The 26,528-nt window shown below is 36.9% G+C and overlaps 1 protein-coding gene across 2 annotated transcripts; it reads left to right on the forward strand.

Moving 5' to 3' along the window:
• Positions 1–13,209: 13,209 nt before the first annotated feature.
• On the forward strand, positions 13,210–26,528 carry LOC117403548 (progestin and adipoQ receptor family member 3-like). Of its 2 annotated transcripts, none has more exons than XM_058989715.1 (7): positions 13,210–13,329; positions 15,250–15,467; positions 16,153–16,315; positions 16,554–16,709; positions 23,546–23,743; positions 24,415–24,505; positions 24,639–26,528. In XM_058989715.1, exons 2-7 carry the CDS (start codon positions 15,283–15,285, stop codon positions 24,779–24,781), a joined length of 936 nt encoding a protein of 311 aa, XP_058845698.1. In that variant the 5' UTR covers positions 13,210–13,329; positions 15,250–15,282; the 3' UTR covers positions 24,782–26,528. The 2 variants fall into 2 exon arrangements, with proteins under 2 accessions (XP_058845698.1, XP_033861620.1); XM_034005729.3 differs by lacking the exon at positions 13,210–13,329 and adding an exon at positions 13,397–13,667.

Here is a 26,528-nt window from a genome sequence, read left to right on the forward strand (position 1 = left end):
CTGTGATGTAAAGCCTCCCACATCAAATCTAAAACAACGTTATCTTTTTCTAGAAGCCTTGGAAGACCAGACCACACCAGTGCAATATCCTGAGTTTGTTTTAATTTTAAATACAGGAAGTATGCAAATAATTCATCTATTATTATTATTATTATTATTATTATTATTATTATTATTATTATTATTATTATTATTATTATTATTATTATTTATTTCTTAGCAGATGCCCTTACCCATGGTGACTTACAATTGTATACAAAATAAAATACATATCAAGAATTACAGTACAATTCAGAGCAAGATACAAAATACAATGACTTCAGTAATAAGAGCAAATACAAAACACAGTACGATTTGATATTGGGGCAATTCAAGAGCAGATAACAGTGTTGATAGTTACATCAGGGTTAGATATGAGTGCAAGTGAAATACAAAAAAACTACAGTTTAGATTAAGTGCAGGATTAAATATAGTAAAATAGGGAGCAGATAAGTGCAAGTTAAAGTGCATTACAGGGGTGCAGTCTGGTCAAGTCATCGGTAAGTAGCAAGAGTCTTGAACTGGATGCGAGCGGTGATCGGGAGCCAGTGGATTGAGCGGTGCAGTGGAGTTGCGTGGGAGAAGCGAGGCAGAGAGAACACCAGGCGAGCAGCGGAGTTCTGGATGAGCTGGAGCAGATGGGTGGCGGACGCAGGGAGGCCGGCCAGGAGGGAGTTGTAGTAGTCTAGGTGGGAGAGTACCAGGGCCTGGACGAGGAGTTGCATGGAGTAGTTGGTGAATTTACTTAGACATTGGGCTTCATGTAAATTGGAAGTAATGTTAGAGAAGAATAGATGAAGGAAAGATGAAGAAAGAGAGCCCTGTGTTTCAAACGTACTGTATGGAAAACAAGTCCAATTAGATCACGTCACATCTATTGTTTGTTCATCTTTTTTAAGGTGCAGGTCCAGGTGGTTATGTTAAGATCTAAAACGTGGCATATCCCTGAGCTACCATACTGCATGACTAAGTATCTCATTCTGCACTGGTAATAGATGCACATACGTAAAAAGAAAGGTGCCTACTGTATATGGATTGTGTCGTCATCCTACATGTATTCACTTACCTAAACACATGAAAGAATGAATACATCTGTTGAAAGTTAATTTGCAAAGTACAGAATATTTTCCTTATAAAACCTTTTTTGTCATCCTATCTGATTTTAACATTAGCACTGTTCTTGGATTTTAATGTCTGTAATTACCAACCCATTTTAGATAGACTTTGATTTAATAGTTAGGTAGGTAAGTACAATGATACAGAAAATGTAACCTTTATTAATAAATGTTTACCAGTAGTGTGTTGTCTCCTCAGAAAGCTACAGTAAGCCCATTGGTTCTTGTGCTCCCAGTGTATCTGTCATCCAGCTGGCAGCTTTGTCCCTTCACACTGTTCCCTGTGATGTCTTCAGTATGGCTGCTTACAAGCTAATGAATGCTTGAATTTCAAGTCTAAATGAAATGAGCTCAATGCATAGGGGTTCCATTTAATAAATCCCCCCCCCCCCCCCCCCCCCCCCCAGAAATGTAACAAACTGGACTTTGTCTTTAGTGGACTGTAGTTAAACATGAATTATAATTAATAACTTAGTGCAACATACAGACAGGCTGCCTCTCTATATAGTACCACCCGATGCTGATACTCTCACTACAGTACAGACTCATAGCCCCCCCCCCCCCCCCCCCCCCCCCCCAGATTAATAGCGTGTTACCAACTATTCATCATCACAATTGGACAAGTGCTTCAACACATATACAGTATATTAAAATACAAGTGTGACATACAGAAAATCAAACAGTCTATATATTCCCAAAAGATTATTAAACATTATATAGCTAAATAAGGTCTAATCAGCATGTTTAGTCACAAATGAACAACTGGTTCACTAGATCTATACAAAAAGTGTGACACACACCCAATACAGTATATTGTTCTAGGCCTTTCTGGATAGCTTCAATTAAAAAAGTTGCAATTAATAGTGGAGTTGAACTGAATATGTCAGTATGACAGATGTATCCGTTGTGTTCTTCCAACCCCCTGGGTTAATGTTAAAGGACTGAAGCATGTTGCAGAGGTCCAGGTACTTTCAAATGTTTGTTTCGTGTGCACCAATCCTGACAGGGAGAAATCATTTTACATAAAGGCCAACGTTTGGACTCAATATGGGCTAATTATACATATGCCCCATGAAAACTCCCTTCAGCCGCAGGTATTATAGCTACTGTAGTTTCAGCTGTATTTCAGCTAATACATTTTACAATGATACAGACATGCACAGTTGTGATGTTGCCAGTCTTCACAGATTTATTACAAGATAGTAACCTAAGATGCTGGTTTGCATCATTCTTAAGACTACTTACACCCCCTGAATCAAATGGGTTGGTAACTTTATTGGATTGTTCTTCGTTCTCAAAAAAAATCTGTTCCATTAGATAAAGTCTTCGGTTTGCTTTGCCCAAACGATCCTTAATATGACTTAACACCATATTCTCAAGCCATTTGAGAGAATAAACCAAAATATAGATTATCTACCCATGTAGCCCCAGTATGTTATCAACATTAATGTCACTGTGTTTGATTGCAGGAGCAGTGACTTATGTTGAGTGTTATTAGTCATACCTCGCTCTCCGATTTTCATTTTTTGTCCCATTTTGTTGGTGAGCTATATTTGGCCCATGTAAACATTGTATCCAAAACATGCTTCCAATTGTTAATTGTCAAGCAATCTGATATACAAGAATCAATTCAAGAACTTTCAGTGTGGAAAGTCATGACTATGACAAGTTGCTGAGTCTAGTCTGCAAGTAAGTTATGTTCTGCAGTATCCTGGCACCGACATGGATTATGTGTGCCAAGACTCAGCCTGCTCCACATGGACTCTCTGCACCTGTTTTGCCCTTTGTGATACAAAGGAACGATTATTTGTATATGTTCAAGACTTGAGTTTGTTCTATTGTTATTCTTTTATACCAGATATTTTTCTACTGTATGAGGAGCATTGTTGTGAGGGTATATATTTTAGGAAATGTTAAAAACAAATATAGTAGTGTAATATTTTGTTTTGTAAATTAAAAAATGATGTTTAGCTTTTTTGTTTTAAATGGGTTACAAAACATGTGTATATAACCTAAACATGTGACACCAGAAATGAGTTTTAAGGGCCAGGGTTATGGGGGTTGTACTCACCCAATTGTATTGAGGTTGAATGATAATGTACCATGGTGCTCAGAATAATACAGAAATCAGTATCTTAAAAATGAATTACTGACAGTCTTTCAAAGCAAAGGTAATAGGCAATCTATGAGGTGATACACATGTGTACGAGCATCTCAGCAGAAGCAGTCTAACTGCAAAAAACAAACAAACAAAACAAAAAGAAAAACATTTTTGGGGTCTGACTAAAAAGCTGTCTCTTTTTACATGTCAACCCCCAAGGGCAAACCCAGTATATTGAAAAACAGTTTCAGAGAAGGCCTCAGTGTTTCCTGGGAGCCTTCGATCTAAGTTTCACAGAGATTACAGCACATTCTCAGTTAGATCAACATAGTATCTGAATGCACTAGGGGATAAGAACCGAGGAAGCATTCATAAAAACATTTTTAAAATAAAAACATTTTCAAGTTGATTTTCATAACACTCTCCTATGCCAACACATTATCTCTTTAAATTAATATTACATTTACTAATCAGAATATAAATTCTCCCTCTGTCTCATCAAGCTTTCACAGTATGGCCTCCTCTGACTGATATTGGCTCATCATACTTAATCTAGGGTGAAATTTCCTAGTCTGTGCTAAATGACTTGCAGCCGTCAGGAGGGAAGAGATATTTATTTTTCTCAGGGCTAATGACCTGTCCCCCAGTCCCACCCACTGATGGTTATTTACTAGGGCCCAGATGCTTGGGCTCAAAATGAGTGGTAATGTCAGCAGGTGCCATCCCTCATTCAGCTCCCTGATTGAATCGGAGTGATCCCATTGACATTGACTCGGTGACTTTTAAGGCCATTACCTTCTGCACGAGATGATCACCTCATCATCGCTCCAAAATGACAGCTGATTAGTAACAAATTATGGACAGGAAGAAGCTCTGACATCAATGGGAAAAGGGAAGAAATGCGAGAAGCCGGGCACAGCTTTCTCTGTGTGTGTCAATTAATGACTAGATGTTAGTTGTATTTCCTGTTCAGTATCTAGTGCTGAATAAAACAGACTTGACTTGCTTTAGCTTGAAGTTACTGTAGTGTCCCTCATGAAAAAAAATGAAAAAAAATGAAGAGCTTCTGCTGTTAAAATGAGTATTATGTATAGGGCCAAAGTGCAGCCCAAAAGTAATGAACAGCTCTGTTAGGTAGTCCAATATTGTTCACCCTTAAGTAGCATATTCAACATTCATTTTAAAACAAACTACTAAACCATTAAAACAAAGGAAAAGCAAGAACCTAGCAGTCCACACATCATATGAATACAGAAATGCTGGAGGGACAAACTCTGCAAGGGTTGGCAAAGCTACACCTGTGCATGTCTGTAAACTTGCACGCTTGCTACCTGCAAGTCCACGCAAAAGAAGCCAACACTGGATAGGCCTTTTTTTTCTCAAAATATCTTTTTTTTCAAATAAATCAATATCTAGTTTTTGTAAACTGTATGAAAATGTATATTCTACAACACCAAACTTACTGTTTGGAAAACCAACAACTTTTCGTAATGCTTGCTTGACAAGTTACACTGCAGCATTATACTGTTGGCAGTGGTGTATACGTTGTTTTCTGCATCAACAGCAGTCAACTCATCATGGGTTTTTAAATATGCCACTGTTTAGATAATTAAAATAGGGCCCATAGTGGTATTGTAGCTACAGTCCCCAGCTGCTATGAGTCTACTAACCGTCTGCTGCATTTCACTCATGCATTCCTGTGATCAGTACTCCGCTCTCCTCTCTCTGACACCCCTATCCACACAGCACCCTGCCTTAAACAAAACATACACTTTTTATCAACAGATACCTAGGGGTCCTTGTGTTTTCAGACCACAAACATCTCTGCAGATGAAATGCTGTATTTATAATGTCCAGACAGGAATGTCAAGTGGTATATTCACAGCACCCTCAAGTTCTATTTATTTCAGTGCAATGCTCATCTACATAAACAGACAATCCCAGTTTAAAAAATATATATAATAATAATAAAAATCCATTAGACAAAGGTGAAATGGATCCATTTTCTCTGCCAAGATAAATCTCACATCTTACACCGACAGGGTCATTACACAAGCCACATTTCAGAAAGAATGTATTTAAAAATCAGCCGATAGCAGCCATTTCCAGCTTTCCAATTATCTTTAAGAAAAGCTTATTCTGTGGACAATAAAGCACATTACTGCACAATATGATACAGTCCATAAAGATCACAGTGTTTGATGAAAGGTTAGAGAAAGCTCAGCATATTTACGGCAATGTCACAACCCTCAAGTCAATGCAGGCATATCTGAGTGCCTGCCATGCAAATGTCCAATTCTATCAAGTCAAAATATATTAACACTACTGTTTAAGAAAAATCAACCATTTATTATATTTTAATGCACATGAAAGGTAAGCGATTGACAGTACTGGAAGGGGGTGTCCTCTATTTAAACACACTCCTGGTGAAGGCCAAAGGGGGTCTCATTGGTTGTCGGCTTCCCACAACACAGTGCCCTAAACCTGACCTTGAGACAGCCCCCTTTTTTTTGGGAAGAGAAGGCCATTCTGCCTCCCTGGCTTCTCAGTCAACCCTAAGGTCTCTCTATTGAGCAGCAACTGCCGATTATGCTGAATTAGTGCCAATTCGAAGGACGGCTTTGTGCTCTGTTGCTCTGTACTCCAGGGAGAAGGCTGGAGAACGAGTTTGAACTCATTTCACAAGACCCCCACTGCACAGCTCATGGTTAAGAATGACTTTCAGTCACTTTTAAAGAGCCTGGATGCAAACCAGTTGCTTCCAGGTAATCGGCTGCCAATACTATATGCAGCAGTCTATTGGTAAGCTCTATGTGTGTGTATGGTAGTGCCTTACATTAAAATTGTAATACAACCCAAATGTCTAAGTATGGTAACTGGAAGATGTTGAATTTCAGGGTGAAGACATTATGGGGAACATCGCTAATATATGCTGCAGTGCACTTCTTTTTTACCTTTATATTTACATCTCAAATACACATGTTACACGGTTTAAATATCACAACACAATAGATAATTAAACACTTGCAACATCCCCATCTAGTGGACAGCAATCAATCTGTCTGTGAACGTCCTTTAATAGTACAAGGATGCTATTAAAATCATTTGTTTTTTTAAACCATTTTTCATCTTTATTTTTACTGCAATTATAAAACATACCAAAAGGTAACTCGAACATAATTGTTAAATGTTGCAAATCCTCACATGAATCACCTCTGTCTAAAAATTCTGTTAATTTGTGCAACCAGATATGGCCTAGAGGTCATCTACTTACTCTATTGTCATCCATTCAACAGTATTCATGGATTGTTCAATAAAAATAATTAACCATTGTATATTGTCTGTTGTTGTACCTTTTCTGTTTTTGCATTGCCAATAAATGACAAATGCACAACAGCATTGTGTTCTATCAGTGTTCTTCCTTGGCTGCAGAACATCTCTGAAGCAGATGATACATCACTGGTCTGATTCTGCACAGCTGGAGGGTGACACCTGCAGGAGGATTGTGATGTTGAATAATCAGTCTGTCCACAGCCTCCTGTGAGACCAACCAATCCAGCAATGATTATTAGTATTGTTATGTATGCTACCACCATACTTATCATATGAAATGTGCTATATATAATAAAGGCAGCACATCCTGCACACAATTTTCTTTGTCATGCATCATATAATACATTAAACCACAATCATATCGTAACTTTACATTTGTGAACAGTAGTGACCAGAGGAATGCAATTAGTTTTTAATTAACATTAAATCTGAATAATGGAAACTAATTTAAATAAGGCAAGTACCAGTACTAATCAAATAAATTTTTAATTGCAGATTGAACATACGTGATTATTTTATTAATTATTTGTCAAGATGCAATACAGTGTCAAAAAGTCCTGCCTCCCAGAGGCCAAGCTTTACAAGCACTTCATTCTACATTAAAATGTACTGGGAGGTATTTGTGCCAATATTGATGAACTGGGCCAGCGGTAAAGAAAGAATTATTATTATTATTTGTTTATTTAGCAGACACCTTTATCCAAGGTGACTTACAGAGACTAGGGTGTGTGAACTATGCATCAGATGCAGAGTCACTTACAATTACATCTCACCCCAAAGACGGAGCACAAGGAGGTTAAGTGACTTGCTCAGGGTCACACAATGAGTCAGTGGCTGAGGTGGAATTTGAACCAGGGACCTCCTAGTTACAAGCCCTTTTCTTTAACCACTGGACCACACAGGCTCCTATAATGCTGACAAGCCGTAAATTCTAGGCAAATTTCACTGTATGTGGTGGAAAAGGCATCCTGGCTTTTTAAGGATGCTAACTGGTAATAGCAAAACCACATTTTCAAACAGGTACAGGTAAACAATTCAAAAGTTCAAAGTAGCATATTAAGCGATAACACGGCCTGAAGAGTATTATTATAATTATTAGCATGTAATTCCGTCGCTCTTCTTGTGGAAGGAATATTATTTCTAGTTTCTAGTGATAAGGTCTACTGTGGTATACAGTATGATGGTAAATGTATAACGGTATTGAAACCATAGTGAAATGATGGTACAGCACATGCAAGCATGGTTAATCATCTTGAAATACAGTGTGTTAAAGCAAAAACATACAGTATTGTAAAAAACATGGTTAACCATTGTAAAGCATGGAAACCCTACTGTAAATTGTAGGGAACGTAGATACACATTCACACTGCCAATGTTTCCAGACCTGTATATAACATTAGTAAATATTTTCTTCATGATAAACTGATGAAACATTCCTAGGCTCTTGCTGGACAGTCTATTTCTTTCAGTAGTAGCAGCATTGTGCTATTGAGATGAGAAACTGACATTAAACCATTAGCTATGACATTCACAGCTGAAATGTGAAAGTTGCAAACTCTTGCTACCATGGTGTTTCTTTATTAATAATATACCTAAATAAATGTAATAAAACGTGAAGATATCTGATTGCTTTTCAGCGATAGCTTATGATTTAAACCCCCTGCCTAAGAACCTGTGATAGCCTTAAAAGGTGAAACAAGCAGAACAGCTGCAATTATTACAATGTATTCATCATCCTCATGTAAATACTAAATGGAATAAAAGATAATCACATTGTTCCCTTGATCTCTTTCTTATTGTGGAAATGGTTGCCTTCTTTATTCTCTATGGAATTATGAATATTAAGGAAAGCTTTTGTTATTTCTTTTAAAGGAAATAATTGCAAGAAAAAAAAAAGTAAAAGTAAATCTCAAGATAAATACGTAATCCCACAAAACAAATGTAAAAGCGGATCAAAAATTGGTTTAGCAATTTATCTTATTTTTAACATGGTTTTTTTGAGAAACACTGCTTAGAAAGTTACAGTAGATAGATTTGTCTATTTGAAATCTTCCAGTAAAATGGTATGCTAAGCATGTTTCTTGGTGCAGTCTGTTGACATTCATGTTTATGAACTGTACCTCATACAGGGAATGTTTTGATGTTCTTTTGTTTTAAATAAATCTGTGATTTTTATATCCTGCTGTTTCCCAATACATAACCTCAGGCACTAGTTACAATCTAATTCTACTGCAAAAGATTTAACAAGGTTTAAACCTGAAAATGAGTCTTAAGAAGAAACGCTTTAGCTCAAAATTGTATTTTAATTTCAAGATATACAGTTTTAATTTAGACCATGTGAGGTAAATGTTATTTTTCTCATTAGGTCCGCTTCATATTTTCGAATGCTAAACCCTGTGTCAACAAGAAACACTTTTGTTGGGAAACTGACTTGGTTTACTGTACATGAAGCTTAGGAACTCCTAAATCTCTCTCCACTGTCAAGAGAATATAACGTAGCACGGTCATACCACACACATTGCTCAGGCTGTATAGTGCATGGCTAAAAAAGGGTTCAGCTAAAAAGGCCTTAAGAGTTATGCATGTCAACAAGTTTGAAAGCCTGGTCATATATTTTGCGATGAAGCTCCCAATTAGTGACTGAACATTGCACAACTCTCCAGTAATAAAAAGTGATACCAAGAATTTCTTATATCAACTAAAAAAAAAAAACAGTGAGAAGCCCTGGCAAACTTCTTTCACCAAACAAGAAAAAATAAGCATACCAGGTTGCACACCATTATTGTTTACCATTTTCCATTAGCTGATGACTCTTAAAGTATTGTAGCAAGGTGCTTCTATTTTTTTGTAGTTTGATGAGGTAATATATAGGCTTCTATCATAGCTGAGGAAAATCTGCTGTGTCATTATACAGTACATGATGATTAAAATGAGATGCAATGCATGTGTTTATACTTCAGCAGCATCTATCTCCTGTTACAAGAAGAACAAAAAAGTAACCTCACATTTGTATCCCAACATGTGTTCATTAAATTAGCTTAGAGGTGGTTTGTTGCTTATGGGAGACGCATTACATTCATTAGGAGTTTTTTTTTTTTTTTTCACATGACTGGCAATTTAATGCAAAAGCAGAGTGGCAGCAAGACTAGTGTCCAAATTGTTTTGTAGTTGCAAAAAGCAAAACTGTAAGCTGTTCTACCATAGAATGCATATTCTGCAACAGGTTTTTTCATGAGAAAAAAAACAACACTAAATACAGTCATTTGCAGAATGCATTATTTATAAAAAAAAAAATTAAAAAAAATAGCATAGCTCACAGTGGGATTCACAGTGTAAATATTAATATTCATGTGCGTTTTTGCATTATTTGGTCTTTTGTGACCCTGTCATAGCTTACAGCTTACTGCTGCTGTGGGAGGCCCGCAGCCACTGTGGGTACACACTGTAGGCTCTTGCATCAACATCAGCCATTTCAGATCTGAACAGCACAAAGGGGGCTGGCTTTGTCTTTTCATGTCGCAGGCAACTGTTAGGAGTGAGACCCCCTGAAGTGTGACATTGTAATAAAAAACAAACGTCACATCAGAACTGTCCACCCAATTGTCAGATGTTGACAATGGAACTGTGGCACAGAGTAGACACAACACAAATAGCACTAGGATCAAACCTAGTAAAAATCGCTCTGCCCAAACTAAATGAGAAGTCTCCCATAGTCTTCATATCTTATTAATCAGGCACAGAAGACAGGATTCAAGTGGACACCCATCCTATTGGAACAAACTACTGTACTTCCTGCAAGTGACCAAGCCTCTAAATGTATTCCTTTGAAAAGCTGACATGCAGTTTTCATGTGGACACAAAGGAGCTAGTCACATCTGCAGCAGATGTCTTGTGGCGGAGGCTATAAATAAAGCCAATCAGACCTCAGACCACGAGTCCACGGATAAGCCTGGCAACATTCATGACAAGCTGTTCCCTTTTTTATACACAATCATTTCACGAATGACACTGAAGTTGTCACATCCTTGGTGGATATGTGCGCTTGTGTTTCTTTGTAGGAAAACAGACTGTTAAAGCATACAGCCTGAACATGTGGTGATGACAGTGAATTAAAGGTCCTGAGAAGAGAAAGTGGTTGTCATAGAGATAGCAGAGAGGGACAAAGGCCTTAATAAGGGGAGCACCACTTTTTAATTATACTGGTTTGCTTAAAAACAGACAACATTTTTATGAATTACACCATGACACACAGACACGTTTTTATCCAGCTGTTTTGAAATGTTCTCAAGAGCTCCCCTAGATTTTCCAAAAGACGTGTGCCAGTACAGTACAATATATTGAGTCACAATAGTTTATTTTCCACCTTTTATTAGATTAGTTAGATTCACTCCTGCAACTTCAAAACAACTATTTTATAAATGTATTTTTCCAAACAGGAGGTCTCAGGGAAGATGTAGTAGGGTACAGGATTTACAAATACTAATACAACAAATCATTCTGACCAATAATCAAACTTGTATATAACAAAAACATGTATAAGGGTCTTGGTATCACAAGTGTCCTGGACCATAGCGCAACAATATTCCTAAAACTATCAGAGCAGACATTGCTTGTAATTCAGGCACATGGCACTCAGATCATTTAAAATGGTTTATGGGCTGAGGCAGCAATTAGTTCACTTTTCCAGATGTTGGACAGTTTTAGAAAATCGTTTAAACTAATATTATTATTATTTATTTATTTCTTTCTTAGCAGACTCCCTTATCCAGGGCGACTTACAATTGTTACAAGATATCACATTATACATTATTTCACATTATACAGATATCACATTATTTTTACATACAATTACCCATTTATACAGTTGGGTTTTTTTTTACTGGAGCAATCTAGGTAAAGTACCTTGCTCAAGGGTACAGCAGCAGTGTCCCCCAGTGGGGACTGAACCCACAACCCTCCGGTCAAGAGTCCAGAGCCCTAACCACTACTCCACACTGCTCCACACTGCCATGTCTGGGTGTTTTTTTCACAGGGTACGTTCTAAAATGTGATAATTAGATTTTACAATTTAAAAAATCCTTACTTACAGTAGCTGCAGTTTGTATGATGAAACATTAAAGGACAATGTTTGATAGTCATTTAATCTCAAGTGGGACAAAATCCAGATAACTGGTGGCCTGCCTGGGAAAGGTTTTCATTGAAAAGTTATTACAGAAAGGGGTCCACAAGAAATCCAAAGTTAAAATCCAAAGTTTCATCTCTCCAGGCCCCTTCCAATTTTAGGAAATTCTTACTTACTGTAGCTTAATTGTGATTGTGGTGTGCACACTGTACATATACAAGAATATGCATCTCTATAGATATCAAGGTTACCAATCTGTATAGATTTTTTTTTTTTACATTCCCTAATAACCATGATTTAAGTATGTAATACTACATATCATGTGTAAAAAGAGCATGGAATTCAAAACATGGAAACCAATTACACAGGAATGTATTTTAGCCACACATATTTAAAGAAAGCATATCCAACATTAAGCCTGGCAAATCACAGTGCATTGCATTCCAATTACACTCTGCCTACAAACACTTTGAGTCCAATAACAGCTCATTAAAATGGGTTGTTATGTAGAACACTAAGAGAGTGATAATGAAGTATTTCACCCATATACTGTAAGAACATAAAACAATTAACCCATGACTGTCAATGGAAGGAAACAATCACTGTGATTATAACATTAAAGGACAAAGCATGTACAACTGAAATGATACTGTTTTAATAAAAATGACTGGATAATCATCCTATCTTCAAATACATACTGAATATTTTAATGCGCAAATCATCCAAGTGCAGTCTTACCCCAAATATTTTTAATTTACAACCAATGCAGAACGACTGGATGGAAGGAGCCAGTTCATGACAGGATAGCAACTGTGAAGAAGCTATAACAACGGTGTATGATAACTCAATCAGAATTTAAAAGTTACACATAGGGTGTATTTATAGCAGATCACCATAACAATTCAATGTTATGATTATCTCCTCGCTGGGGAGGTATGAGGGAAGTATGGACCATCAGTAGAGGATTTCATGGCAACTCCCAAACTGTTAGATACAACAATATTGCATGATGGTGAAGCTTACTGTGGCTCAACCAGGAAGGTTTAAGGATTTTAAAGTCAGCCGAACTGACTTTAAAATAATTATAAAGTAAATTCTCAAGCTTGCTCCTCGCTTCATGTTACACTCAAGTGATCTAATCGGAAACCTTCCAGTAAGACTACCGAATATGAGCTGAGAGCGCCAGGGTCAGTGAATGAAAACACGGATCTTAGGATCGACATTGTTCATTTATGCTGAGCCAGTCTGGCTTCCCTCAGTGACACATAAAGCACAGTACACGTAATAAATCACTTGGACTTTGCAATCACGGTTCACAGGCGCATCGCTGCAAAGATCCACAACTTCCTTGAAATCACAACGTCAATTGATGATTATTTGAAATGTGAAAATGATACACATTTCAAAGAAGTGGTTAAATACTCATTCAAAATAATTTGCAACAATCCAGACTTCTCCTACTGTTCACCAAGCCATGTTTTTTACAGCAGTGTTCAAAATGATCCGTCGTAAGGACACGGTACAACCTGGGTACCTTCAAAAAAGCCCCGACACTGCATTTTTTATTTATTTTTTGATGCCAAACTGGAAGGCGTGACGTAAATTACACCAAAGAAAAGGTCCTTTACGTTATCTTAAATTGTTTTCACTAAAATTATACAGATGACAAGGGAATAATTCAAATATGACGTGCTTTTGAGAAACATATATTTTTAATGCGGTTCGTTTCGTGGTGGAATGTGTTTATTTTGTGTTTCCACAGGCATTCAATTGAACACTCAGTGAGGGTCCATTCTGATCCCGTCGCAGAGCTGCTGTGAATCAGGGAGGAATTAGGAATTAGGAATTAGGAATTAGGAAGATGGAGATTGTTGGCTGAATAGTATTCAGTTTTGTTATTTATGTTTTTAATTCGCCAGTTATGCTTTCAGTGTAATATGTTTGTTGTATTTACAAGGTAAGTGTTGCACTGGGTTTCACGAACTAAAGGGGTAGAGATAACTACTTACATATACCGGTTGCGGCAATATAACGTGGTATGTCCAGTATGTAATGATGTGAAACGCGAGGGTTATACTGTACATGAAAAAAAAAAATTAAAATAAATAAATAAATAAATAAAAATAATTAACAGATTCTAGTCGATTTATAGTATCGTTAAGCTTTTTTTTCATTTATTTAATTATACTGGTGGCTGTATTATTTTATCTAAGCCTTTTTGTGTTTTAATCTATTGAATAATGTTACTGCTTGTGGGAACAGCGTTCGTATAGTATGTTGTATGTAACTACTTTTTACATTTCTGGATCAGAATTATGACCAACTCTGACAATTTCAGACACTTGTGCAAGAGAGACCAGCACGAGTTTGGAATCACTGCTTTATGCCCAGATGTTATTTACAGTCACTTGATTTTAAAACATGAACACATTTTGTACATTCTTTTTTTTATTATTTCTGATTGTATTTTAACCAACATGAACACCTCTTTAAAAAGCACAGCAGATGATGACAAGCACTGACTCATGCTGAAATGTCACCAGAGAGGTTGTTGACAAACAATACGTCATTGTGTGGTGCTAAGTTACATATATCAGTAAATACAGTGGATATTGAAACCTCAAATAATGTGTTTACATTAAATAGAAAAGAATATACTTCCTGGTTTAGTAGTAGGTGACAATAACTTTCATGACTGAGGATGGGCTGCCTATTAAAACACTTGTTTCCAATGTGTTTATATTAGACCATCTGAGGATAACATATGTTACATACTGAACAGTGATGCATTATTGGAAATGGGGGGGAAAAAAGCTATTTTATTTCAAATGCAATCCTGTCTGGGTCATTCCATGACAAGTGGTAGCAAGGAGGTGGCTGACCCGACTTGTGGTTGTGCTGTATTTTTGATTTAAGAAATGGATTCTACTGTATTAACATGCAATGCAATGCCGTTTATCTGCCAAGGAGATGCATATTATTGATGAGAGGGCTACCGTGGAGGACAATCCTGTGTGTTCTTCCATTTATAATATGTCACACTTTTATATTTTTACCTACATCTTGATAAGCGCCCACAGTAGGCTTCTTAAACCAGGCTTCTTGTAAAAGATACGCCTGATTGAGTCATCTAAGCTATGTCTTATAAACTGCTCAGAATTTGAAACAAGAAATTCTTCATTTAAAAAATATAGTTTTGTAAAATACATTTCAACACATTTTTTATAAAAAAAAATGTAACTGTACAAATGTAAGATGACTTTTTTTTTCTAGTGTAAAGTACACAGTTTTGTTACCGAAGGATTGCAATTTCTTACCTTACAACTTGCTGCTCTTCTTCACCTGCTTATTTGGTGCGGTGTGCTTTGTCGTGACACGGGATGCTTTGCTTTTGTCTACAAAAAGCATATCTTGTGTTTTCAAGCAAACCCAGTTGGGTCAACCGCAATTCTTGTGAAAACCGGACCTCTTGATTTGTGGTGGATGTGACAGGAAAGCAGTACTTACCTGCTGTTTTTGTTTGTTTATTTTTTTCCCAGTGCTGTAGTTGATCAACATCTCATGGTTCCAGCATGCCACAGAAGCTGCTAAAGAGTGCCCATTACATAGAGCTGGGGAGCTATCAGTACTGGCCAGTGCTAGTTCCAAGAGGGATACGTTTGTACACATACGAACAGATTCCTGTGTTCCTGAAAGAAAACCCCTACATCACAGATGGGTACAGGGCATATTTACCTTCTAGGCTGTGCTTAAAAAGGTGAGTTGTATAGTAGTGTCTATTTACTGACCATTGTTCTTTTTGTTGCCTGTATTATCGCTGGTAGATGTGATCTTTAGGTAGTATAAAAACCTCCTAGGATTAAGTGGTTTATATACATATTTATACAAGTGATTTCTAGCATTGGATAGCTTTTAAAGAGATACAGAACATTTTTTTACCTCTCATTTTTGGGATTTAGCTTGCATTCATTCAAATCCAACAACAGAATAACCAGGCAAATTGCAAATTACGCTACTTTGCTAAGCAGATGCAGAGCTTCATCCAAGAAAAGTAATTCTCTGATTTAGCTGTTTAATTTAGGGTTATACATACTTTTGCTTCCATGCATTGTACGTTTTACAATGGTTCATATATCCTGTAACGTTATTTGCCCTAATCTTGGACTACCTACTGTAATGTTACCAAAGGTAAGGTATTTAAAAGGTAAGGTATTAGTACTTTTGAGGGTCTGTGTAACCAGCCAAACATAAATTAACACATTGAGCGTGGGTAGGAGTGGGATGTGTATGGAAGAGAACATTTTGGAATTAGATAATTGCATCTTAGTTGGTATTGTAAGAAATTATTTTAAAAAAAAAAGTAAATATTCATGTGTTGTTTACTGAACCTGATCAGAATGTCAGTGGAGACCGAGCTAATTAAGCTTGTGTTCCCATTTCAGTCTCTTCATCCTGTCCAATGAAACGGTGAATATCTGGAGTCACCTCATGGGCTTCTTCCTCTTTTTCACCCTGGGGGTCTATGATATGTCAGCAGTGCTGCCTGCAGCCGGGGCCTCCAGGGAAGACTATGTCATCTACTCCATCGGCCTCTTCTGCTTTCAGGTGCTTTTACTTATTTGACTGCTCTTAGCATTAATCCTCCATGACTTACCACCCACTACCCGATGCACCATTCTTTAGCTGTACTTTCCACCCTAATTATATTCTAGTTAAGTAAGATCTCAGAAGTGTTGTACCTGGTTAGTGCTCTGATCAGAAACTTTCAAGGAACACCTAGAAGAGGTGCTGGTATTGATGTGGCTAGCGTCTGATAGAATGTATGCACTTTGTCTCTGTCCAGGTGTGCATGCTTTGCTCAGTGGGGTATCACCTGTTCTGCTGCCATCGCTCAGAGAAAACAAGCCGCCGCTGGATGGCATTGGACTACGCCGGCATCTCCATAGGAATCCTTGGCTGTTACGTTCCAGGGGTTTTCTACGCCTTTTATTGTAATGATGTAAGTTTTTAAATTTCAGCCATAACTTTTAGACACTAAATCATAAAATATAAGTAGTACTACTGAATACAATTTCATTCAGAAGTTCATGTTTAGGATTTTTAAGTACACTTTTAGGATTTTTTTTCAAACAAATGTTTTTAAAGAGCGTTTATAAAATGTTTAATTATCTGATAACCCATACAAACTTGATTTAATTAATCAAAATGGGCTTAACAAATGTTTTTAATAAAAATTGTGCTTTTTACACATTATTGAGTAACATGGTATTTAATATATAACCCTAAATGCTTGAAATACTCCATACAATATAGGGCTGGACGATAATTACATTTTCACTTATCGATTATCGGCTGTAAATTATCACGATAATCACAATTATCGGCTTAATAAATAAAATATGTAACATTTCTTGGAATTGATCAAATTTAAAGCTATATATACTTGAGCAACATGAAAACTGCTTCTACAAGTCACTGCGTTTAAAAGAAATACAACTAGACAGTTTTCAAAGACAAGCCCTTTTAATAAAAGTTATGAAACAATGGTTGGTTACAAGAAAGCAAAAATAATACCGTCAAATGTGTTTGTTTAGTAGCTTTTCAAAATACAGTCTGCTCAGTAAAAAAAGTGTTTCAAAAATGCTTTCCAGTTCATGCAAATTCTGAATTGCGATTAAAAAATATCAGCTGTTGAACACTGAGTCACTGTCAATCCACATCCACTGAACAGCCTTAAGTTTCAGACTAAACAATACTTGCAAGCTAAAGGTTTTTCTATTTAAGAAAAAAAAATGCTACAGTATTTATAGTACTCGTGTCTGTAGTTTTCAAATAAAGAAACAAAAAAGTAAGTTTACGCTAATATTAAACGCCATAAGGGTTTTTTTTTTTGCACTGAGAACAGCAGTTACATTTAATGTACGTTAAACTTAAAATTATTATAGGAAAAAGGTCCACTTTTCTACAGTACAGGGCTTGAATTTCATTTTTGTGTGCTTGAGAAATTTCCCCCCTATGCTCCAGCCAATGGGGGGGGGGGGGGGGTGATGGCCAAAAAAGGGACTCTTGCATATAAAAAGCTATTAAAGCTATTTTAACTTATCTTATCACTCACAGTGGTGTTGCTTCAGGTAAGTAATTTGTATTGCATATATTGCATAACAACTATTAATGTGAGTGACTTAAGTCTGCTCAACAAAACCTCTGCATGCATCTACTGTTCTATTTATCTGGTTGTATGGAATTAAATATTCCAAAAAACATCCTACCTTTTTTCCTGAAATCGAGTGTCCATCAATGCACCATAGCAAAACTGTAGATCCTTTGCAATTGTGAATTTCAAGTAATATGAAACTACATACAGTCTCTGAAATGTAAACATCTAAAGCCTATGTACATCCTTCATTTCTTCAGTTTATTTTACAGCATCATTGTTTGTCCTCTTCTCTTTTTCATTTGTTTCCATTTTGCAGCTGCCCTGAAATCAAAGTTCTCTCTGGAAGGGCCGAGTTCTGAAATGATCATCAGGTTGTCAATGTTATGATTGTTCAGCGAATTTCGGGAATTTAGATTTCACTCTGTTCTGAGTACTGAATCCACGCTCACAGGAGACACATGCAACAGGGAGGACCATTGCTATTTGAACAAGCTTTTCAATCTCTTGAAAGACTCCATTATGTTCACTCAGCACAGTCTCTGCAAACTGTTGAAAAGACATTAACGAGTACGTGTCATTTGAGACCACAATCTGTAAACTCTGATGTAACTACCTCTACACATACAGTAGTGGTGAAGTGTTTCAGTAGACGATCATGCTCTTCCTGGCAATACTGGCTAAACTCCTCTTCAGCTGACTGTTTTGCAGCCAGTGTTCTCCTTGGCTCTAAAACAGAAAACCAGGTGAGAAGATGCATGTTATCAGCAGGGAAACGTCGCTCAGTTTAATCAATTAAAGAGCTCACATATCTGCTCTTCACATTATCAAAAGCTGGCTTTTTAGTGTGGCAATCAAACCGTTTGTCTCCTTTAAACTTATTACCTTCAAGGGAGTTAAAGAATTCCTGCTCTGAGGCACCAGGATTAACTATTAAATCTCCCAGTGCTTCTTCAGTACCATGTACCACTGGCTGTACAGTGGAAAAATCTAAGCTTTGCCTTTTGTAAATGCTTGGAGAGAAGAACAATGTGCGTTAATACATCCATCATTAAATGACAAAGGGCCACACAATTAAACTACCTTGCTGAATTTAGCAGACCTTTGGCTTTGTCTGAATCCTGAGTGTGGGAGGCAGCAATGTGTTCCAGTACATCTCTCAGGGATTTCAGTGTTCTGCACACTACTGAAACAGCGCTGTGAACTGACAGCCATCGCACTGCATGTGGCTGGGTAAGCTTTAATGTGGGTTCCTCCCAATTGTCTCTGCAACTCATGCAGCTTATTGCTCCTTACAGCCAAACTACTAAAATAAATTAAAATGGACCTGCTGGAATTTTTTTTACCTGTACTGCTGACTTCACTGGCACTCTGCGAAAGCCTGTGTGCTGTACAGTGCACTCCTGCTAATTTTGAATTGTATTCTTGCCTCAGTTTTTGCACTAATCCCTGGCGGCATCCTGTCATAACTGCAGCTCCATCAGTACACACTGCTACAAGGTTGCTCCCATCTATGCCTTTCTTACTAAGTAACTTGTTAACTTCTTGAAAAATGGTTTCTGCCTTTCCATCCATAACTTCCACATTATTATTATTATTATTATTTATTTCTTAGCAGACTCCCTTATCCAGGGCGACTTACAATTGTTACAAGATATCACATTATTTTTTCATACAATTACCCATTTATACAGTTGGGTTTTTACTGGAGCAATCTAGGTAAAGTACCTTGCTCAAGGGTACAGCAGCAGTGTCCACCACCTGGGATTGAACCCACAACCCTCCGGTCAAGAGTCCAGAGCCCTAACCACTACTCCACACTGCTGCCGTTACTGTAAAATTTTGTACAAGGTTTATTGTTCACTATGTACTGGACATAAGTATCTTTTTTTGCCTTTCCCTTCACTGCTATCATTTGTTTTTGTACATTCTGCAGTGGTTTCATTTAACGGCTCTGTCAAGCTTTTTTTTCCTGCAGCAGAAGAATCAGCTGCCTCGTCGGTACAAGTTGCTTTTCTTTTTAACCAGCGCGCCTATTTCTTTTTTTTAAAGCGAAAGTCACCGCTTGCAAAACAACGCCTAGATTTAAGTCTTTTTTTTTTTTTTTTCAAAACTCTTTACTTACTGCAGTGTACTGAGTTTCTATAGTGCTTCAAGATGGCAGGTGAGAATCACGTGCGAGAGAATAAAATCTCGTGGCTTTTAAAATATCCAGCATTACTTTTATTTATTTATTTATTTATTTATTTTATCCAGCACTACTCAGAATGCGGCTCATAGTGCTTTCATCACTGACACCCACTTCCTTAGAGATTGTTGTAGCGTTTTAATTAGGCATTGTAAATTGGGTGAAAAATACAACAGCTTGCAGTCTTAAAATGTCTCTGCAGGATTTTCCTGCACTGAAAGTTGCAGATATGTGAGAGCAACTTAAAAAATGCGCGATTCCGTGCTGAAATTCAAGCCCTGCAGTAATTTACAGAGAGCTACATATTTTTATTTTACAAGTACCAAATATTGTGATTTTATGTTAGAAAACCTGTCCTGCTTTGCCAGTGCAAAATTTAGGATCAAAATTAAACCATGATGTAAAGTTAAAAGCAAGCATGCTGTTTAAAATCAATAATTACATACAACTTACATGTATCAACTTATGGCTGCATATCCTTGCACATAAAGCAAACGGTGGCATTTGTAATATGAGTGTTTCGGGTGATCCTTGATATATTTTGATTACGTTCTGGAAACTTGTTAATGTTGTGTTTGAACTTCTCTGCTCGGATTTCACTGGGTGTTTTTTTTTTTTTTTAACTCTGTCAAGGAATTGTCCATTTTACAGTACCTATAACTTACCATGTACAGTATAAATTCTGTCACTTCACAGGCCTTACGTTTCACTATAAGAAAGACACACGCTATGGTAAACTTGTATTTTGTTTTGTAGTTAGATAAGTACAATTGATTGCTTTACTCCATGTTTTGATCTTGTACGTATGATTTTAGTTTCCAACTTCTCCATGATTTTGGCTCACCTTTCTGTTACTGCTCGCTGCTTTTCCTAAGACTCACATGTTTCCATCATGTTGGAAGTTGAAAGGCTAAAATACGAACTGAAAGCGTGAGTGCAAGAGAAAAACAAATAACAGACAATTGTGCTTCATGAACTAGACTACTACACGACAATACCTTTAAAAACAAATGCACATTATTGGAAAATATGGGACCTGCAAAGTGACAGTAATTCATATTAGGATTTACTGAAATTATTTGGTTAGCTGGATGTGCTTTTGGATAGTTAAATGAGTCCTTATGGAAGAAAGGAAATCTGAATAAATTAGTATTTGCAGAGTTCATTTACATTTTAATGTGGTGCTCGGAGGTGCTTCTGTACTGTATGTTCATATTCTCTTTGCAAATCTGAAGATAACTTGCCATAGAATGTGCTGAAATCTGCTGCAATAAAAACCAGATGGCAGTGTTCATAGACCATCCCTTACTCCTGTTCCTCACCATATGACATTCACATGTGACTGAGCTATCTGTAGCCCAAGTGCCAAGCGTTTATTATTGCATGTAGGCAAATGTGCATCAGCCGTTTTCTTATTCATTTAAAAATCAGAGGTATAAAGGTGAATTTTCTGTCTTTCTTCAACCTAGTGCAGGTTTTGTTCTAGGTAATTGGTCATAGATCTAGCTGTTCCTTTTAATCCTGAATTTTCCCTTTTGTTTATCTGCTCAGTTTGGGCTGCTTTAACATGTCCAGGCTTTTTAAACATGTTCTTTTATGCTCTTCCAGTCACTGCTGTTTTAATCTGCTTATGTACTTACTTCAGTACACATGTAGAATGCTTTTTTTTAAAAAAAACAAGATGCTGCAATGCTGGGTGTTCAAGAAAGTCATATTAGCAGATTTCCGTTACTGTAATCAATGCTCAACCCTCAATTATTGTGTAACCTCATTTTAAAACCTTGACTGAGGTGCACAGTCAAGGTTAAATACATGGCTTTCCAGATGGGTTGCAGGTAAATGAGAAGGGGCAGTTTAAAAAGGTGTCTAGGCAATGAAATTGACCTTGACCTCATCTACCAGCAGTCTAACATACAATCTGCCATGGTCACAGGATGCAATGTAGGTAAGGTTGAGGATAGAAATATGTTTTTTGAGGTAACTCTTCACTTGCTTTATTTAGCTCCATGCTTACAAAACAAAAATAATAATCTGTGTCATAGCAGGAAACGTTTAGCCTACTTTCTGTGTCATGTTCATTCCAAGAATTGAAACTTCACAGCTTCCATGTTACCTGCTTATTGATGTTTATTAGGTCACTTCCTTGATCAAGGCAGATTTCTGTCTGGGGTTCCTGTTTAAAATAACAGGACTAATTCCTGTGACAGGGATGGCTTTGTTGACGCACCAAGCACCAGAGGATTAGCTGTGATTAGTGAAGACTGATCATTTTTTTTTTGGTTCCGACTCCTCTTGTTTTGGGTCACATATAAGTAGAGAAATGATGTCAATATAACCAGTGGCAATAGAATGAGGCTTGTAAAGATGCCAAGAAATGAAGAGCAAGTTCTAGCAGGCGTGCCATCATCTTCAGAGTTGCATTTAAAATGTATTCACAAAACAAAAACAGGTAGCGAGTCCTGAGAGAACTAAAGATGCCTGATGGATGGCGCCACAACATTTGGAGCCTAGTAACGCAGCGACAGAAAATACATTTTCTTCCAAGCAAATCTAAAAATGTTACTTGAATGCAATAATATTTTTATACTAACCAGGATTAAGACACTCACTGTAATTAGTACATTGTAGATACAGACTGATAAAGTCAATGTATTTCTATCCCAACGGAAAATGGTGTGTTGGGTAAGAAAAAAAATGTGTGCTCCTTTTACAGATTTAGAGCTATGGCTGAAGTTGCTACAGTGCACTGAAAGAAATGTACAACATAAACAAATCAATGAAATCTTTGTCGTCTTCTGTATTCACAATTTCCCAGGATAGAGATTACAGAAAAATTGTGCAAACATGAACACACTTTGCTGCACAATGCAATTTCAATAAGTACAGTATACAATGGAAAATCTCATTACCTGCACCTGTGTGAAGGTGAGCCAAGCCTCTTGCACTAGCAGAGTCACACCTTAAACAGTCTCAACGGAGTATACGACAAAGGAATGTGTCAGTACGAGGCATAGTGCTACAGAAGATAAAAATGCTCATTCCCATGTAGCCAAACTTAGCTGATGCAAGCAGTGACTGATCACTCTAACCGCTGTATTATCTACAGTGGCCTCTACAGTGGCTTGTCTGGTAAGAAATACAAAATCACATTCGATTTTTTGGTAACTTGGCCCTTGTTGTAGATCTTGCATTGTTTTCGTGAAAAGGCTATGCTTATTTATGTTTGTTTAGTCTATATTGAATCAAATTAATAATGGTTAGTTGTGGTGCAGTGATGTTTAGATCAACCACAGTTTAGAAGATCAATAAAATAGACTCCTATACAATTTTGTATGTAGTAATGCAACTCAGATTATCAAAGAGGTCCTCCGGCCACACACCTTAAATCAGATATAGAGACCTATGTGATGTGCAGCCAGTGAAATTAAACAAACATACTGCTTGTCCTTCTTTAACGTGTGCCATCTTTATTCCTTTTTTTTTTTTTTTACAGTACTGGCGGCAAGTGTACCTGATCACAGTATTGGCCATGATCCTAGCGGTCTTCTTTGCCCAGATTCACCCCCATTACCTCACCCAGCAGTGGCACAGACTGCGCTCTGTCATCTTCTGCTCTGTTGCTGGCTATGGAGTCATACCAACCATCCACTGGGTTTGGCTAAATGGAGGCTTTAGTGCCCTTATTGTCCAGGTAAAGGGCATCTTCATTACTTTGTAATTTGCACGCTTTGTACTTTGTATTGTCAAATTGAAATATAAAAATGGTAGCGGTTAACACAAACCCCAAACCCTCAATTCTGCCTGAAAGCCTTCCAATCAACATTATTTTATTAAGACCACCAGAAACATCTCAATATAAACTGCAGTGTCCCACAATGGTGTTCAGTTGTACTGTACAATATATATCTTTTTGGTTTCTGTTTACTCCATTGTTCCCTAGTTTAGCTTCCACTCTGTTATCTGAAAGGTAATTCACATTCATGTTTGTTTTTCTAAAGGTAGTTGTAGGGCACAAGATTCCACAGGCCTTAAGAACAGCCTGCCACTACACCAGTCAGTAAGCCCAATAGGCATGCTCCTTCATCTACACGCAAGTCAATGTGATGTTATATAAATGCTATCGTCAAGCTCCGAAAAAAGAGCATTCAATCAAATGTACATTTTTTGACAGTTTACAGAAGAGATTCCGACCTGTAGTCAGCAGGTACATTTCAGGTGGTCCCTGAATAATTCACTCTTAAATTAACACTTTTATTATTATTTTTTTATTCAATATCTCAGTCCTAGCACTATCGTCTTTCCTGAGTATCAGAAGAAAAGTGTGTTACGTTTCCAGATCGAATTTTGCTGTTTCTTTGGCAGGAGTTTGTCCCTCGTGTTCTAGTGATGTATCTGATTGCTGCTGCTGCCTTTCTCTTCTACATTTCCAAAGTCCCAGAAAGGTATTTTCCAGGTATGGTATCACTTTAAACATTTCTAATCCAAAGATACTGCATTCATTGAAAGTTTTTTACACAATCAGAAAATGATGGATCTATGTCATGACACATTGCTTTTAATACAAAACATTTTTCCTATTTGTACAGGCCAGTTGAATTACCTTGGATCAAGTCATCAAGTATGGCACATCCTGGTGGTGCTGATGTTTTACTGGTGGTACCAGTCTGCAGTGTACATCATGAAGTACAGACACAGCCAGCCCTGCCCTGTGTACCCAATGCACACCTAACACTGGAAGGAACTGCAGAGTATAATATCCCCACCCATTAAAGTGCCTACTTTAGGTGGTCTTTAGTGTTGCACTGCTTGTTTTTCTGTGTTTTTTTTATCCCTAATTAAACTGGGGTACTTCTCTATGTTTCTACAAACTTATGTACTGTTTAGAGTCTTGCTGTGTGTTTCCGTTGTTATTTTGCATAGGTGTATTGAATGGTTCATACTTATTAATTAATTATAGTACAGTGGTCATCTGCATTTATAAAAGCTGCTGTGCAACATTTTTAACCAGGTGTCATTCGTTTGTTATCGGCATTAAATCATGTGTTGTGTTAGCTTTTTTATTTTTAAAGGAAAAAAAAAAGCTTTTAATTATGTTTTTTTATCAGTTTTTTCACTCTAGTATTCCGGGAATACCTTAATTTCTGTTTTTATGTTTACATTTTTGCAAAGACCATATTAGCATACAAGTTTGTCAGAGATTATCTGTGAAGCAAGCTTAAGGGGATTGTAACTTTAATAAATTGGATGTGGGAATGCAATTTTAGGTTACGTTATTCAGCCGTTGCATTACAGCCGTGAAGATAAACAGCCTAGGTGTATTTAAAGATGTAATGAATGTATCGGTTTGTTGATTGGTAATTTAAAAGGTTATTTCATGTGTGTTAAACTAAATTTAAACTAAACTAAATGAACATTAAAGTCAGGTGGGCATGTTGATTGTTGCTGCTTTCCAGAACAGTCAAACTGTGTTAAAAGCATAAGATACAGACACATACCAAGTGATGCTTATTCACATTTTGTCAGCTTGGTATCTCCCATATAGAGTATGTAGAAGAAAGAAAGCAGGCACTTTCCCAATATAAGGCCAAATAACCTCAAGCCATACACAATGAAACCAGACATACTGTATTACAATCAGTTGGTGATGTGGTATTATTGTTACAGCATTTTGAATATGAATGGCTATTATTATTAGCTCTTTGTGTAATTTTACTTAACCTGCATAATGAAGCATGTGAGTTTTGTCATCTACTTAAATTTGTATGAAGTTACTTAATGTAATGGGGTCCAAAACACTTTCATTTTATAAGGGAGGACCCCCAGTTTGTAAACTTGAGTTAAGTTTTCCACTGCTGATGTATTGTACTGCACATTTATAGTCAAAAGTTAAAAAACATTTCAGTCATCTGTTAAAGGCCTTGAATGTGGCTGGGAACAATATGTAAATAAAACAATGCCATCGACTGGAAATAAATACCTGTATAGTGTTTTCCTAGAATCTAATTAGTGGTAGATTCAGATTCTTAAAAACCAGATCAATACATTTTGAAATACTGTATGTGAGCACTGAATTATTCACAATAAATCCCAATTATACTCAGTTTCCTACAAACTATTTGATAGAGACGAGAAAGTAATTCAGACTGTTTGTAATTCAGCTGAGCAAGTGGCTTGACAAGTTTAACTACCTCTGTTGGGTGGTGTGCTCTTTCATCGCTACCACTTACGGTAAAACATGATTTCTAAAGTATCTGGATGCTTTAATGTATGTATATAAATGGCACTTAATAAAGTAATTAAAATGTTGCATGTTAACCAGTAAAGGCTTTGTACAGTAAAAAAAAAACAAATAGATAATCTAAAATCGGACCACGAGCATTAGAGACTGTTGGTGTGGAGTAATATTCAATTAAAAGTATTACAGTAGAAAAATATATATAGGTTGATTTGAAACATTTTAGCATTTCTATAAACAA

The sequence above is a fragment of the Acipenser ruthenus genome, chromosome 2 (genome assembly GCF_902713425.1).
Source record: "Acipenser ruthenus chromosome 2, fAciRut3.2 maternal haplotype, whole genome shotgun sequence".
Lineage (NCBI taxonomy): Eukaryota > Metazoa > Chordata > Actinopteri > Acipenseriformes > Acipenseridae > Acipenser > Acipenser ruthenus.